At 42.3% G+C, this 17,825-nt stretch overlaps 2 protein-coding genes across 3 annotated transcripts; one reads left to right on the plus strand and one right to left on the minus strand.

Moving 5' to 3' along the window:
- The first annotated feature begins 51 nt into the window (after positions 1 to 51).
- Positions 52 to 4,428, plus strand: idi1 (isopentenyl-diphosphate delta isomerase 1). The gene is made up of 6 exons (XM_084566569.1): positions 52 to 202; positions 950 to 1,122; positions 1,220 to 1,312; positions 1,417 to 1,547; positions 1,657 to 1,761; positions 3,775 to 4,428. Exons 1-6 carry the CDS (start codon positions 54 to 56, stop codon positions 3,985 to 3,987), a joined length of 864 nt encoding a protein of 287 aa, XP_084422695.1. The 5' UTR covers positions 52 to 53; the 3' UTR covers positions 3,988 to 4,428.
- Positions 4,429 to 5,196: 768 nt separating this feature from the next.
- LOC311503487 (copine-3-like) lies at positions 5,197 to 17,821 on the minus strand. 2 transcript variants are annotated; one of them, XM_084566227.1, is made up of 17 exons: positions 17,687 to 17,821; positions 17,063 to 17,212; positions 16,310 to 16,489; positions 15,923 to 15,997; positions 15,749 to 15,820; positions 15,580 to 15,660; positions 12,500 to 12,589; positions 11,769 to 11,867; positions 11,571 to 11,657; positions 11,430 to 11,489; positions 11,205 to 11,338; positions 10,821 to 10,875; positions 10,639 to 10,690; positions 10,395 to 10,528; positions 8,560 to 8,796; positions 8,129 to 8,241; positions 6,902 to 7,041 (listed from the first exon to the last, which is right to left on the minus strand). In XM_084566227.1, exons 2-16 carry the CDS (start codon positions 17,192 to 17,194, stop codon positions 8,131 to 8,133), a joined length of 1,599 nt encoding a protein of 532 aa, XP_084422353.1. In that variant the 5' UTR covers positions 17,195 to 17,212; positions 17,687 to 17,821; the 3' UTR covers positions 6,902 to 7,041; positions 8,129 to 8,130. The 2 variants fall into 2 exon arrangements, with proteins under 2 accessions (XP_084422352.1, XP_084422353.1); XM_084566226.1 differs by lacking the exon at positions 8,129 to 8,241 and having other exon boundaries at positions 5,197 to 7,041.
- Between the last annotated feature and the right edge of the window lie 4 nt (positions 17,822 to 17,825).

The raw sequence follows: 17,825 nt of genomic DNA on the forward strand, positions 1-17,825 counted from the left end.
ACCCACAGCCTCGTCTTCCGTCCTTGTGATTGGTTTTCTGTTTTGGTCAGGCGATGGTGCGGCCTCTGAGGGCGGTGCTCCGCATGGTATCCAGCGACGGAGCCGCCGTGCTGAGATCAAACCTACCTGGCTGCAGCAGAGCGTTTAAACCGAGGATCAGACCCGGAGCCGTCGCTACCTGCAGCATCAGAGCCATATCCAGGTAAGTCAGGGGCCCGCTGAGAAACCTCCCTGGGTTTAGAGACGGGAAAAGCTCCTGATAAGCCTATTGACAGTAAGCCAGGAAGCAGCTGAGTTTGTTCTATTGATAGCAGGGTCCTGTCGCAGTCTGTTTGTCTCTCTCTGTGTGTCTGGAGGAAAACAACTCATGACCAAATCCTGCTTTTAAAAGTCTTGAACTTTATGTTGCTTTAAGTTCTCCCCACAAGACTGAGCATGAGCTCTTTAACACAGCATACATCTGATAAATAAAACAAGCTGCATGCTCATTTTTAAAATCTTAACAAGGAAACTTTGCTATCAGCTTTAATACTTAAAACTAGAATTAAGCAAAAGTACAAAAAATGCAGGTTCCAGCTGTTTTAAGGGAACTTTTATGCTTATTTAAGTTTAATGTCTTAATTAACTCTTTAACTTTAAATAAAAATATATAATGGCCGCTCACCTTAGCTCCCATATGCTTCACAGTCTTTGTTTGCTCTCAATCTACAACTAAGGTCCAGGAAATGAATCAGTAGCAGTATTAGTATATATTTAGTTTCTATTTTTTTGTATTTATTTAATGATTACATTTTTATGTCCTCTGTGCACCGTCTGCTGCTGCAACACTGCAAACTCTTATCTTAAGCTGTAGCCTTTTTAATCAAATACCACCTGCAAGTGTCCTAAATGTCATTTGAAAAGTGCACGGCCTCTCTTCTGGTGCGATTAAATACTAACTGTACCCCAGTGAGGTGAGACACCTGCAGTGCGCAGCCAGAATGCCTGAGATCACCACCGACCACCTGGACGAGAAGCAGGTGCAGCTGCTGTCCGAGATGTGCATCCTCATCGACGAGAACGACCGCAAGATCGGAGCGGACACCAAGAAGAACTGCCATCTCAACTCCAACATAGATAAAGGTACCTGTCTTGTCAGCACACAAAAGCAAGCGAACGTACTTGTCACAGCTCTTTTTTTTTTTTTTTGGTACATAAATTGTTGGTTTTGCCTCGACAGGTTTGTTGCACAGAGCGTTCAGCGTCTTCATTTTCAACGGTGAAGAGAAGCTGCTCTTACAACAGAGGTCCGACGCCAAAATCACTTTTCCAGGTCTGAAAAAAAAAACCACTCTGCCTCTGCGTTTTGCTTTGTCCACTCTTATGCTGCTGTTGTTGCTTTAACCGTCCCCTGTGTATGTGTGTGCTTGTGTGCAGGCTGTTTCACAAACACATGCTGCAGTCATCCTTTACACACAGACAGTGAGCTGGAGGAGAAGGATGCCTCCGGGGTGAGGAGAGCCGCTCAGAGGAGGCTCAAAGCTGAACTGGGTATCCCCATGGAACAGGTAAACACAGCCTGTGTGTGTGTGTTTGTTAACGTCCTGGCTTCAGGTTCAGTTGGAAGGAGATTACTGAGGATTGCGGTGAATCTGATCGACTCCCGTTGCTCCTCAGGTGACTCCAGAGGAAATGACATATCTAACGAGAATCCACTACAAGGCTCAGTCCGACGGCGTCTGGGGAGAACATGAGATCGACTACATCCTCTTCATGCAGAAGGTAGCGCTGTAATGTCATCGTGTCTTGACCTCTGCTTGTGCCTCATGTTACATTTGAGTCACAGAGCAAGAGCATGGTTGATCTTTTTATTTATTTATGGTGCACTTTACCCATTTTTAATCTGTAGCTAATTAACACAGGGCCAGACTACACTGTGCAAAATATACCATATGACGGGAGGGAGGGTTATTCTACTGTCTTAATAAAAGCCCCCAATTATGATGCTATCCCAACTATTAAAAACTATATATACAGTATATGGCACATAGATTAAACTATGCGATACTGGATTTAGTGACAAATAGCAGCCTGTGCAGTTCATCTACATGAATACTAAACAAAATGCTTTCGAGACGTGGCATTCTATGAAAAGATGTATTTAAGATTAAATAAAGTATCAGCGAATAAATGTAATTTATAGTAAACGGCTGACTTTCAGTCTAAACTTTCTAGCTAGCGCCGTCTGGACTCGTTTCCTTCGGGTTTTAACCTACTCTCTTCAAATAACTAAATCTCCGTTGTCTAAAATTCAAGAGAACAAACATCGGGTTTTAAAAAGAGGCGGTAACGTAAATTTTTATTAGTGAACAACACAAATAGCTTCTCATGCTACGTGAGTTGTCCGTGCCGTTTTCTCCGTCAGGTTAAATTCAGTATAGAGCAGGTGAGGAGGTTCGGGAGCAAAAGCAAAAAAAAACCGCAAGCGTTACGTTGTTTGAAATGTGCAAAAATGTTAAATTATTAAAGTAAACTGGACCCCGTACTATTAACATAGTATGGGAAACACTGCAGCTCAGCTCCTACAGTGAAACAGCACTACCTGTCTTCAGTTCGCTTGTGTGTACTTAGGTTAAGCTAACATGAATGAACAGCTTCATTTAGAAACATCCCTCATGTGAGCACGATATAATAATTAAAGTGTTGAAACTAGACTGTGGCAACAAACTGGCACAAGATCAGTCAACGTTAACTGTGTATTAGTGTGACTTGTACGTAATGTTGTAAGTATGTATGTTGTAAAAGGCTGCGGTGTGTCAGGATGACAACATTTAGACTCCTGCTTTTGCAAGTCTTGGACGTCTAAAATTGCAAATTATTTCCCCAAATGTCAAGTTATCCCTTTATGTGAACTAAACACTAAAGAAATTCACTCGTCTTTATAATTAATCTCTTGATTATTCCTAGACGTCTGTTCCTACTGTTTGCGTAGATTGAATTTGTCTGTGCGCTGTAGCATAGCCAGACACAAGCCCAGACAACTACTCACACATAAATGCACCACAGCCACAGTTTAATTATCCAAGTCTTATACATCATCTAAAGTAACGCTAGAGGCCTGAATAACCTGGCTGCACATGCACGTGGCTGACATGATGCTGCAGAAAGGGTTTCACACCCTTTTCTCCTTCATGACTAAAAATATGATTCACAGGCTTTTATCAGCACACGGGTCAAAGTCCGACATTTTCCACATTTCTGCACCGACACACATCGGTAACCAGCACAGAGGGTGAAAAAGATCTAGTTCATGTGGGTTTTGTTTTTGCAAGAAGACCCCGAGGCGCACACACACACCAACGTTTCTACAAATCACATCTCTTACATGTGTTGAGACTTGCAGAACTTAATTTATTTCCTCAATTCAACGCCACGTTAAAGAGACGAGGACAGGTTGTAACAGATTAACGAGACTCTTCAGCATCGTCACCCGGCTGCAGGATCTGTGTGATCGTCTCAAAAGTGACCGAGTTGGTGCAGCGTACACACGAGGCAGTGACTTAATTAATTTTCTTATTATTATAAATTATCCCAGACGTAAAGGACATGGATCTAATGACGCTGAGAACTTTTCTCTACTTCAGAAAGGTGCATAGTTAAATCAAATTACATGTTGCGGCGCTGCAGTCAGGTTGAATCTAGATGATTGTATGCAGCAACTCACCATCTGGAGTTTTTAAGCCTCACATCAGGGACCCGTAACATTACCCTCTATGTCTCCCTCTCTCTCTGAAGGACGTGGAGTTGAGTCCAGACCCCAACGAGATCAAAACCCACTGCTACGTGAGCAAAGAGGAGCTGAAGGAGATGCTGGAGAAGGCCAAGCGCAAGGAGCTGGAGATCACGCCCTGGTTCAGCCTCATCGCCGAGACCTTCCTCTTCAAGTGGTGGGACAACCTGCACAACCTCAAGCAGTTCATGGACCACGACAAAATCCACCGCATGTAACCACAACCAGGCGATCGGGCTCGGCGTCCCGGTCACTGCAGCCTTTTGATTGTTAACAGCACAGCTAGCTCAGCCTCCTGAAGATCACAGCATCTGTGTGAAACTAGATGGTTTCTCTGGCTACGTTTGTAAAGGTAGTTTAGGACCTTAGTGCTAACGGCAGAGAATGTTTTTCACACCTCATCTTCCTCGTAGGCATGTTTTGATAAGCTCAACCATTCACTCAAAGAATGAACGGAAGACGACGAACGTTTAAATTCACAGTGTTAGGTATGAAATAAAAATGGGAGTCTTCTAAACCTATTTTTATAGAAAAACTTAAAAGTGCCTGATTACAGATCCGTAAGCTGAGGTGCGTTCAAGTCACAGCAACCACTATCGTTCTGTAAACCATGTACAAACTGTATCTTTGTATTCTTTTACACAATAAAGTGTTTGATTGTGGTCAGTGGCTCATTATTTTAGCTTTGTAGGGCGTTCGTTTCAATTGAGTTTAACATTTAACAGTTCCCTGCACATAAACGTACTCTTTGAAAATTATGTAATTATTATGTAAACCTTATTTTTTTAAGATCTTATCCCAGATATCATCAATTTATCTTCTTTTTATCAAACATGCTTCAGTCAAATACAAGCTGGTGCTGCTGTCTTTGCATACTTTGTCCAGTAGGTGGCACCAGAGGTATTTAGGTTTTTAAATGCGTTTAAAAAAGTATTGTCTTTCACAAGGGCCTGGCGCCTCTTGCCCAAACACAGCTGGGATAGGCTCCAGCTCGAGGTGACAGAGTTTAATGATTGATTAAATTTATAAAACATGTTTAGTACCTGGGTTTCACATTTCTTCGTACCTTTTATACCACCGCACTTTCATCAGCTTTAGCAACTTTGCATAAAATCCATTAGGAACATCTCAAATAACATGAAGAACAGCACAAGGTGTTGACCTGGCCCCCCTAAATTCACTAGATCCCAAACTGATCCACAGAGGCCCCCTCCCCTCAACCCATAGGACCCAAATGCCCCCCCATTAACAACATCCTGTTGCCAGACACCACAGGACACCCTCAGAAGGACCATGTCCATCCTCCGATGAGTCACAACTGTTTTGGAGACCTACACAATATTAGGAAGGTGGTTATAATGTTATGCCTGATCGGTGTACACATACCTTTTGAGTTTTCTTCCAAAGAAAAACAGAAGCAGCTTCAGTTAAATGTGAGGTTATTTATTGGCAAGCTTGATGCACCCTCTCGCTGTAAACTTGTAAGGCACCGTACTCACGTCTGCTCGAGCACAAAGCAGCTGCAACGACACAGCGCATACATCTTTATTTCTTTTTTTTTAGGATTTCATTTTACAACCACATAAAAACTGATGATTGACAGACTTTGCAATAAACACGCACAAATCTGTGTGTAGTTTATACAGGACATTGTGCCTTTGTGTGAAAGGAGTGTAACAAAAATAAACTGGCACGTTAAACAAAGATAAATGAGGATGGCATGATACGAAAAAAAAGAAAATACTACAAGGCTACTTTCCAGTTATCAACATACGTCAAGATTCAGACTACAGCTTTGGCAATTTATAGTAGAATACATTATAATTATCATTATTAGCGAAGCATGTGCAACAATACAACATATTCTGGAAATACTGTATATACTCAATGTGCCAGAAACAGCAACTATAAAGCTGTTATATATATATATATATATACGCACGTCAAGAAGCACCGCAGCCATTACTATGAGGGTGTAAACATCGTACACAGGTGGGCCGCAAAACCTGCATCGTGCTGTTCTCTGTGCATTTACAAACATGAGCCCTAACCACACAGGATTAGTTTTACCACAAGACGTCACGTGATTTAGAAATTACCCCCCACGCTTCTGTGTTTCGTGCGAAACAGTACAGGTCAGAGTCAATATTAGTCATACCTTTCATACCTCGACACTTTCTGAAAGCTTTCGTTGCTTTGCCTTTAGATTATTAATTAAAAAAATATGTTGATCTTTATTGATCCAGGGGGAGAACTGCATCTCGTCGTCCTTTTGCGATTTAGTTCTTCTGCGTGAATGAGTCAGCGGACGCCATCTTGACTTTGCACCTAAAACATCTGTCTAAACTCTGATTTAAAATCCATCATAATTATTCAAATCAAATAAAATTCTTTTAAAATAAAGCATAAAACACACCTGCAAAAAATCACAGAGATGCCGATTCGCCGCACCCGGATTACCTCTCTGTGTTTGGGAGAAATGGGGCAATCTGCGGTGTCACTTTTACTTTTCAAATTACAGACGCGACCGATTTGCGGTAAAACTAGACCTGTGAGAGTGCGAATAGGGCTTTGGAGTGTTGAAGCCTCGTGCATAGTTGTTGTAATGTGATTCTGGAGAAATCAAACAGGCTTAAATTGCACTTGATGCAGCAAGAACAGCAGCTTGGGTAGTTTAGTGTTTCTGTAATTAGACGTGTGGTTTCCTCTTTCGCTCTTTTACACAATACTACAGAAACACAGCAGGCTTAAATTCTTGTGTTGCTTATCTTCTTATACTTTCAAACACATGTCCCTGCATATAAACATGCTCTTTTCAAAATAATGGAATTCGTTAAGTAAGTTTTTTTTAAGCTCATAATAACGGCTAATGTTTCTAATCTAACAACTAGAACAGCTAGATCTATTTGGACACAGATTGGTCAAAAGAGAGGACTGCTTAGGAAGAAATGCGTAGTGTGTGCGGTTGGGTTGATGTCTCTGACTGCATCCTGTTGTTTCGTGAGTGTGGTGAAATTAAAGCCCAGAGTTTGCAAAGACTGGGGAGTGGTTTGTCTACGCGCACGATGAGATGAAGCCGAGGTGTTGTACGTATCTGCAGGAGAAGACACCGTCTCTGGTTTCTTCTTTGTTTCTTAATTACTTGGTCTCTGCTCAGGGTTTGGAGTCTCCGCACTGGAGTTGGGTGGACTCAGCTTCATGGTATTGAAAAAGTCCACCACCTGACCAGGCACCTCGGCCAACACCGACTTCGCCAGGGCTTCCTGGGGAGCCTGAAGCGCAAAAGGGATGAGTTAATAAAGTCAAAACGTAAATCAAACGTTTAAAAATCTACGTGTTGTATGATCGTTATGATTTGATTTGAGTAAATGAAGGGAGCATGAATGACAAAGCCATGCAGGTGAAGAGTTTAAAGGAAAAATCCCCCCTTTTTCCATTTCATTTCAGGAGTTACACAAATAACACAGAGTCAGTAAAGAGTCAGTTACCCTACATATTTGTTTACTTGCCGATATTAACTATTTGTCATGATAGACTACGTAAAACTAGCCTGGTCGTCACCATCCTACATTTCCGCCCCGAAATTTGATTTCGGTCTGCCACGGAGTCTGGCCAAATTGCCCTTCCACGGTTCGCATGTAACCGCGCCAATCAGCGAACAGTTGAGTGATGACGCGGAACTCGCATGCCGAGTTGCTTGTAGTCCAGCGAAGCTTGTAGTTCAACAGCATAGCAACAATGGCGACGGAGGAAGAGACGCTAGAAGCCATCCGCGAAGTTGTCTCAACTCTCGAGAGCATCACGGAATTAAAACCAGAACAAGAGGCTTGTCTTGTCAATTTTATAAATGGCACGGACGTCGTAGCTCTCCTTCCAACTGGCTTTGGGAAAAGTTTGATTTATTTAACTGGAAGCGGAAGTGGTAAGCGTAAGAGCCTGAACTCCGGCGCACAATATACGTCATTACCAAACGTTGCTGATTGGTTAAGGGAACTCCAATGATTTTAAACCTCAAAATAAGCATCCGCCCATTACGGAGACAGATTCCTATTACATTGGGCCAGACTAACGTGCCAGACCGAAATCAAATTTCGGGCGGAAACGCAGGATGGTGACGACCAGGCTAACGTAAAACTGAAGCAGATAATAATAAACCTGAACTTTTTTTTATTTACGGAGGTGTTTTCCTTTAGTGCAAATGATGAAGAAGCAAAACAGTGGTGAAAAGTTGTAGGGAGGTCATTAAAATAAGGACTGAAATGGCTACATGTGCTAGCTCATGCAGGCGGTTGCTCGTTTACATTGAGAAGCAGCTAGGATCATGGTCAAGGTTTATGACTTTATAATAAGTTGGGGTACCCCTATGAAGTTTGGGGATCGTGGGGAGGCTTCAGTTTGAATAAACTGAAGAAGGAAGCCACTTGTTGAGGTAACTCGGCCAATACGCTTTGGGCAAGAGCCTGGCTGGGAGCCTGAAAAGAAATAGATAAAAAAAAAAGCAAAGAAAATAAGCTAGATGAGGATTTAAGTCGAGGGGCTGGGAATCTCCAGGGGGTTGGACGGGTACAGTACACGGACGTAGGATTGTTGTGTTTAGTTTGTAATGTTTGAAGCCAGTTGAATCATAGATGTCGCAGGAAAAAAAAGTTTGAAACGCATGCAGTGTTTATAGCAATGGGAAAAATTGTCTGAAATCACAGCAAACGTCGCTAACAAAAGTTTCTCATATATATATATATATATATCGCTGAGTACAGTTAAAGGCGTCTAATGTTTATACCGTGACTCACATTTTGAAACTGCCTGAAAGGCACAAACTGGACGATGTCCCTCATGGCAGCCTGGCCACTCAGAGAGCGCAGGCGACCGTCGTCCCCGTCCAGGAACTCCATGGCCGTGAAGTCCGCCCCCCCGACCCCGACGATGATGATGGACATGGGCAGTCGAGAGGCGTTGACGATGGCGTTGCGCGTCTCGTCCATGTCTGTGATCACTCCGTCGGTGATGATCAGCAGAACGTAGTATTGCTTCGGGGAAAGATGGTGCAACACACAATCACACCCCAGGGTATCTGTTAGCGTTCCTCTTCCATTTAATTTCAATCTGAATACTGTTTTGATTTATTCAAACTCAACTTTATTTGTCTCTTTTTCCTCAAAGCAACAGTTGCAGATGAAATACTGTCTCGTATAAGAGTGCTCAGGTCAATCAGCTGCCGATCATTATCTGCTTTACTTCCGCCTAAATAATTTGCTGAGCCACGTCTACAACAGCCAAACAGAAAAGCCGTTGAGACGACACAAGAACTAAGAGATAATTTACTGGTGCACGCCCCAAAGTAGACTCAGATACGCCGCCTGCTTTGTGACGTCCTGGCCACTCGAAGAGAGAAGCAGAATGTCATCTGTCGTCCCTCAAAGAGGACAGCCACTTGCAGGGTTCCCACTCCTAACCTGAAATTATTTTCCAGGACTTTTCCAGGACATTTTCAGCTGCTACAGAGACAAGTTATCATGTCATACACTAATACATTCCCCTGTCCCGCTCATTCTTTGGAATGATACTGGCTCTTTTCAACTTACTGTAGTCCCGAGTTTTGTCTCTGGGCGCGGGGTCTGAAAAGTCGCTAAAGCCAGAAATTCTCTGCTAAAGCTAGCGACAAAATCAAATTTGATTTGCTGGTAGTGTCACGTGGGGGCGGTGCGCTGGCTAGAAGCAGAGAAGCTCTGTGCCGTATGTTGCCCAGAAGACATGCATGCGCATAACCTTTAACCCGTTTACATTCGCTCAGAAGGCAGGGGGAAGATAAATAATTTTCCAGGATAACTTAATAATTTCCAGGACATTTGACCTTTTTTTTTCCATTTTCCATGACTGGAAAATTGGTCAATCATTTTCCAGGTTTTCCAGGACGCGTGGGAACCCTGACTTGTTTTTTGACAGGACGATAAAAGGCCCAAGCAGCAACAAGAGTCTACCCTCTCTGCATCGGGCATTGTGCACAGGAGTAGAAGGGTCATACTGCAGACAAGAAGAAGCCTGCTGTGCGCCTTCAGTGTAACAAGTGCAAACTTGTTGTTCTGTGCACAATTTCTATTTGTTATGCTTTAATGTGTAAATAAATATGTACACTGGTCTACTTTCTATCGTCTGTCCCGGTTCTGTGATCCTGGGTAACTGATGATATATAAAAAAAAAACGTTTATTTTTAAAATTGAAATAAATATCTGAACAACACTCGGTGTATTTTTGAAGCGGCTCCAGGCACACCCCGTTTCCCACAATGCTGCGATCGTCTGCAGACATTCTGGAGCACCTCTCAGTGTCATTTGTTACGCACGGACCTGGCATCTACTATCAAATCGTCCGCTCCACTGTGAAGATTAAACAGGAAATTGTTCCTGAGAGGCTCTTTTCCCTCCATTGTCTTTGTCTCCTGTGCAGTCTCAAATTGAATATAGTTAATGTTGCGTCACTTTGATTTTGTTGCCTTTGCAGCTAGTCCTCAGAGTTGTTGTTATCTTTCTAGACGTTCAAGCAAAACAATGTGAATTCCAAATATGAAGCGACGACCCTACCCTGCTGTGTCGTAGCACTTTTTGGTGATTGCTGAATAAATACTCACAGAAGCAGTCGTCTGCTGGAGGGCTTGCTTAGCAAAGCAGGCCACGTGGTTGATAATAGGAGAGAAGTTGGTGGGGCCGTAGAGTTTGACCTGGGGCAGACAGACCCTGTAGGCCTCAACCACACCCTCAATGCCTACACACACGCACAAACACAGGAGGGAAACTTGTATCAGTACAGCGGAAACTGCAGGATATGAAGCTGCGTGTGTACTATATGAGCTACGGTGAAATATCTGAACACACCTGTACAAAATGGACTGGACGGGTTGAAGTTGAGGGGAAACTCGTGGGAAACCTGTCTCACAGAAAACCATCAGAGGCTGTCAGAGCACCATTATGACTTTTCAATCTGATAATAGTCACCAAACAGCGGGCTTTGCCTTTTGAAGATATTTTTAGTCTCATATTTCAAAGTCGGGCTTTACCTGCCACGACGGTGGAATCTGGGCTCCGAAGCCAAACGCAGGAAACATCTTGTCACTGCACACAAAGACAAAGGCAAAGACAAAGACAAATACTTTCAGTGGGTGTGGCACAAAATGTTTTGTAAATGCAAATTGCAGCTTCAGCTTTCATGTCAGGAGGACATCAGAAACCGAAACAAACCGGCAAGCAACTCGTTGTCTGATCATGGATATATTTTCTGGTCATGGCCGTTTATTCTGATTTTTCATATTTCTCTATACTGGACAAGTACTTACTGTTAATAACATACACTCTCTGGAACAAATAATCTACTCTATATGCTTACAAAAAGAAATAGGGGAAAAGAATGGTTTATTTAGTCAATATGCAAAACATACTCCTACCTGTCATAGTCCTGGATGACGTTGCCCACGGACCAGATAGCAGAGAGGTACTCGTTAACACCCTGTGGACTGATGTAATGCAGAGACTGAGGAGACCTGGGGTCCCCATTGGAGCCCGTGAAGTCGACGGCAACCTGTCGCAAAAGCAAAAAGACGAAGATACATACCAGGATGTGTCAACCAAATTAAATTTATCTAGGCATTAATAGAAAAGCCAAAACTCACAGTGAAGTTGATCTGACAGCCTCCCATGATGTAATCCAGGAAGGTGTACTCCTTCACCACCTGAACGACAAGGTGTTAATATCAAATCTGTAATGCTGCAAACAAAAACAAATACATAAATAAGAGAAAAGGTAAACGCACCTGGCACAGCTTTACGCTCACGACACCAGAGTTCTTATAGCCTTTCTTCTTCTGCTTCTTTTTACTGTTGATGCATTCAAACTCTGCCTGCAAAAAAAAAAAAAAACACCAGTCTGAATCATGAACAATATTATAATATTTTAATCAATGAACATTCCTATTAAAATGTAATAAAGGGATGCTTCATTGCACACATACCGGAGATGTGCGCGACGCTTCCTGCAGGCGTTTCATTGTCGTCTCAAAGCTTCCAATCAGATCATGTGAGCCGTCGTTGTCATAGTCGTAGCACTCGACCTGGGTAACAGGTAAAAAAAAAAAACATTTTGTAAAAGCTGGCGAGCGAGGAAATTATAAAAATCATCCGTCACTTCACCCAAACCAGAGAAAACAATCCAGAGGCTTCACTGTGAACAGTTTTAAAATAATAAACTGTTCACACTGAGATGAACAAACATGCAAAGGTGAAAGTCTTTGTAGTACAGGACAGAGGCTGACGGTAAAAAATGACTTAAAGAAGAGTGTGTGAGGTTTCAGACAAATGTTTATAGGATGACAGGATCTGGCTGAACAATGAGCCGAGAGACCCTGCTAAGACAACGTCTTGTATTGCTCCCACGCGTTTACTCCACTCGCACACTTCACCCGAGACTGTGAGTGATGGCAAGATGGGAAAAGACAAACACTGTGACACACTGGGTAACTCACTTGTCCTGCATGGTGGGAAACTGCTTCCTTCCTGACATGTTTGCTTCAGAGGTTAAAAAACGATATATCATCAAGCTAATACTAAATCAGATCATACATTTGGTGACGTCCGAGAAGATTTGCTTGCTGCCGTTACATCAAACCAAAGAGATCAGTGTTGTTGGAGGTGTGAGTGGAAGTCTGAACGTACTATACATTTTAAAAACAGTTCAATAGTTTACTTTGATTGGCTTCTCCAGGTCTCCTCCGCAGAGAGACTGCAGGGGGATTCGAAACGGCCTCCATGTTGGGTTCAGGTTGTTCTTCACCACCTGAGAACAGAGTAAACAACAATTATCTGTGTGCGGAACAATCAGAAACAAACTGCAGTGAAAAATGATACGTCTTTAGGGGAAATGTACAAAAACCGTGTAGTATAGATTACAAGAAATGAGCAAACTGTGTGTCTGACAGCAGCTGTTTGACGTATGCAGGTACATTAAAGGTCCCGTAGGCAGGATTGCGAAGATCCAGGACTTAGCCAAAAATTTGAACATCGACAACTTCTCAGTCCCTCCCCACTTTCCGCTAAAGCCCAAAACGGTCTCCCAAGCCCCTCCCCCCACAAGGGAGAGCTGTGCACGATAGAGCGCGTGCATATCGGCCCTGGAATACTGTGCACGAGCAGAGAACCGAGAGAGAGCGAGTAAACAAACTAGCATGGAACACACCGACGTAACAACAACAAAATAGTTTTTATAATACCCTTCGTTATTGCTAAATAATTTTAGGTCAAAATATTTAGCAATAGTCAACTTTAGGACAAAACCAAGGTTAGGATGTTTCTGAAAGTAGCCTACATCGGTGATGTTTGCTATCAATAACAGTTAGAAGCATTCATTGTGGCGTTTTATTCCACAGTTTAGATTTATCAATTTGCTATGTGGTAGATATATGACCGCTACCTGTTGATGTGGTTAGACGTTTGAGAGTGAAGCTGAGGCACAGGCCTCAGACGAGGATTACATCCCGGCTCCTTCTACACGCCCACGGCCAAGTGGTGCGAGGTGGTGGAGGGAGGGGAGGGGAGGGCGCTATGAAATGCGTGTCCATGAGCAGTGATAGAGAGCCGAAGTCCCGCCCCCTCTACTTCCGGGTTATGGGACCTATCTTTCGAAAAAAATATGAACGGCAGTCCATGGCGAAAGATAAATTATTTTCTGGTCCCGATCGACTTGTGCCTTGGATTATACATATGTTGTTTTTCAGAATAAAAAAAGATTTTACATGTCAAGCATGTCACAGTTTGTCGCAAGATAGTTAAGTAAAACGCTACGGAAAATACGTAATTAAACGAACTACAAGTCCCGCATGCTGGCGCGTACAGAACCGACCAAAACTCCCTTCGTGTAACTACAGCTCTCGACATGACCCGATTTATAATGACTTTCACCTCGTTTGATGCTTCTGCCTTCGTCCTGGAAGAAGACGGTAAAGCTCAACAAGGAGACAGCCATAGTTCTCAGACGAGAGATGTAGTTCACTAAGCGATCTCATACAAAACCTAATGTTGTTCAGCTTATTTACGTCAAATAATTTATCTCTTGACGTGAAAAATTATCTTTTAAATTCACACACATCATATGTGAAATTCATGCCACAATTCGATCGGGACCAGAAAATAATTATGATCTCTCCATAGACTGCCGTTCATATTTTTTCGAAAGATAGGTCCCATAACCCGGAAGTAGAGGGGCGGGACTTCGGCTCTCTATTGACACTCTTAGATACACCCCTGGACTTGATTGGTGCATCTGAATATGGGGCGCTGGATGTCTTGCAAATCGCGCTAAGGCTCTAGGTGGGGCCAGAGGAGCCGATTTTTTTTTTTTTTAAAATGACCTGCTTTATGCAATTATACTTGAACATAGGATCAGTTTCAGCAAATATGACAGAAAGTTAGTTTTATAAGACTTTCCTACTGCACCTTTAATATGCTGTTTGATGAGCTGACTGACTATTTAACCTGCAGAGTGACATTAACAGAGCACTTTTCCTTGGTGGATGAATTTTATGTGGTTCATTCATCAACGTGGGTGAAAAAATGTGAGCGTGAATTAACTCCAAACTAGGGGGCCCCAATCAGGAAACGTAAAAAATATAAATGTCTCCCTCTTACCTGCTGATTTTATCTCAAACAAGGATCAACCACATTAAAAAATTAACAATGGGTCACTCACTTCTCATGCTAAGAGTTCAATCATTTGCCGTGTTGTGAATCAAATGTTGTTGCAGCTGAATGGAAGTTTGATCAAACTATTTATTCAATGCAAGATTCTGAGTGTTTAACGAAACAATATAAATACCACAACGATGCCCAGGATGGATATTTATAATATCAGTACAACAGCTACAACAAATCACTCTAAGTATATTTCAATGACTCACTCATAAGTAAAATAAATAATACAAGCGAAGCCAGCCGTTTCTGAGAGAGAAGGAAAATAACACACGCCCTTTCTTTCAGTGCCTCATCAGAGGTTTTTCCATTTGCAGAGAAAAGGCTGTGCTCAAAGTCCAGGTTTTTATTTTTTCCAGTAGAAGCACAGACCACGAGGAGATACTCACAGAATTTCTATTACTACCTTTACTGGTCAAATCTTGTGTTTAATAACTTCTGACATCATATGAAGTGAAATCCACAGACTTCCTGAATTCAGGAACACTCACAAATGTCCATGTGTTTACTTCCTCATTCACAATAACACCAATTCGAACAGCTGCTTGTAAAACCTAGTTGGTCATACATGTTCAACATGTGGGTGCTCATTCAGACGCTGCGGCATTTGAAATTGTGAACTTGGTGAAACCGGTACTCGATATTAGGCAAAAGCTGTGGTGTAACAGTTAGGACATGCGGCGGTTCCTCTTTCACTCGGTTAAAGAGTGAAAACACATTTAAGGAAATGAAAGGGGCAGACAAACATCCAAAATCACTGTTGGTCTACTGATGATGATGTTGCCAGACACCACAGGACACCCTCAGAAGGCCCATGTCCATTCTCTGATGAGTCACAACTGTTCTGGAGGCAACAAGAGAGACCTACACAATGTTAGGTCATAATGTTATGCCTGATTGGTGGAAATCTTAACTACGTCAGACAGATTTGATAGGATTTAAAAAGCCATTAAACCATTTTAAAATCTAATTTTGTGGAAGTAATGTGGGACGTCCATCTGGTTTTCCATCAGTGGACACAGTCAAGTTACTGTGCAGCAGTTTACACAGCCAGTAGCTGTACTATCATGTTTATGATTATACCTCTGTCCTGTGAGCCAGCTGCCATCCGGTTTCTGTTTGCTTGTAGAACTCCAGGTAAGGGTCAGACTTCCCAAAGAAATCCTTAATATGAAAATGAGTAAAAGAATTAGACACACCAACAAGTAAAGTGCACTTAAGTTTCTTTTTTTTCTAACAGAGCCGTTCGTACCTTGTTGTCTAGTTTCCTCGCTTCCACCTCAAAGTTCACCACCCTGTTGTCTTTTATTTCTTCTGCGCTGATCTAAAACAGAAACACAAAGAATGGAAGAAACACAAATGCATAAAAACAACATCATACAACTTTTTTATTTTTTAAAGCTCTCTCTCTCTCGTTGCCACTCACTGTAATGGTCCCTTTCCCTGCAGGCGTTTTGTTCTTCAAGACAAGAGGTCGAGTCAGTTTCTTACTGGATACAACCTAAAGGCAAATACAACCATCAGCACTTTGACGTTTAAAAGCAGACTCAACCTGTAGTACAAAAAGCAAACACAGCAGACTCCAGATCACAAGATAAATAACATCCGCAGCTGTCAGGCAGAAGGAACATCTGAGGTCACATTACACTGAAAAGAGTCAAGAGTTTATCAAGGTTCATGCTTCATTTCCAAACTGATAAAACAGTGGTGTCTTAATACAGGAATACATTTGCAAAGATTTGTTAATTTTAAACATTAACGATTAAGGAAGTTGTCCACGACTTGTGTTTCCTCCAGGAGAGGACAACCTCACCTGGCCCAGGGTGCACTCCAGCTCCCCCAGGAAGTCGTCGTCACTCAGGTCAACCGTCTTGTTGTCGATGTCGTAAATCCCAAACTTCAGCTTCTGCACTATTTCAAAGTAGTAGTCGATGACAAACTTTTTGGCAAACTTTGGGCTGAGGCAATTCTGGACTTTCTCCGTGCGCCCCAGCTGTTGGTAAAGATCAGATCCAGAAGGTTAAGAGACATGACATCGGCGTGAGCTTTAGAAAAGGTGTAAACAGCAGTTTGTATTAACAATCATGCACTGACGAAACAGGAAACGGAAACTTTTCCATCGAGGGTGGGGGGGTTAAAGATTAACACTGCACATGGACTTTTTCTTGCAAAAGACAGAATGACGTAACCAACCACACCCTTGGCGTTACCAGCACTAAACTACGGGAAATTAATGCAATCTAATATATAAAATAATAAAGCACTAAACTTCCCTTCAATCAGCTCTAATGTTCGGTTTAAGATGAAACTGCGTCAGATATTTCAAACAAAAGCTGAGAACACCATAACCTTCACGAAGCTAAGATTTCATGCAGGGCTGTTGTATTAAAATGCATTCACCTGTGTACCTAATGAACTGGCAAATACATGATTTAACAATCTGCCTTTTCTTAGGAATCCCTTCAGGCTGATCACAGAGTGTTTCAACGCTTTTGCCGCAGTGAAATGTGCTGTGGATCAGAAGTTAACGGAGCCAAATGAATCCAGATGTGTTTACTGTACTGACCTCATACCACTGGTTGTTGGCGCTGCTCATCAGCAGGACACACAGAGGGTCTGACTTGGAGCCGATGTCTTTGTCCAGGAGGTGGTCACAGGACACAGTCAGCTCTACCTTGGTCACACACTGGGCAGCCATGTCTGACTGGTTAACAAGCTGGATCAGCAACAGTGACAGAGAGGGATAAAACAAAACACAAATTAATGTTTTTTTTTATTATTATTACTACTCAAATAAATAAAATGTGTTTAAAATGAGCTCAGTGCTTGCAAGTGTCCATAGCTTCATTGCACACCCAAGCATTCTTATAAAAACAGCAGTGTGGTCAAATACAACTCAAAGCTAATTTTACTTATAAAACGTCAAACGTGAGAAATTAAGATAAAAAAAAATTAAACGTCGGCAACATAAAACAGGTGTGACTCTATGGGAACAAAGGAAAATGTGACTCAACAGGCATAAACTGGGTGTAACGGTCGATGGGAGCGAGCAAGAAAAAAAAAAAGCTACTGACAGCTAGCACAAAGCTAGCTAGCATGCTAACAGCGCTAATAAATATTAAACGAACAAGCGAAGCAACGAAGCTAGCATAGCAGGTGTAAAACGTTTTGATTTTATATTTGAGCTTACCGTTGGAAATACGGCACACGTTACGGGAGTGACAGAAAAGTAGATTTTATTAAAGCTAGTGCCCTAAACATGCCCAAACTACGCCCACCAAGAACGACTAAACACTCAAGCGCCGTAGTAGCGTCTTAAGCCAACACAG

The sequence above is a fragment of the Chelon labrosus genome (genome assembly GCF_963514085.1).
Source record: "Chelon labrosus genome assembly, chromosome: 18".
Lineage (NCBI taxonomy): Eukaryota > Metazoa > Chordata > Actinopteri > Mugiliformes > Mugilidae > Chelon > Chelon labrosus.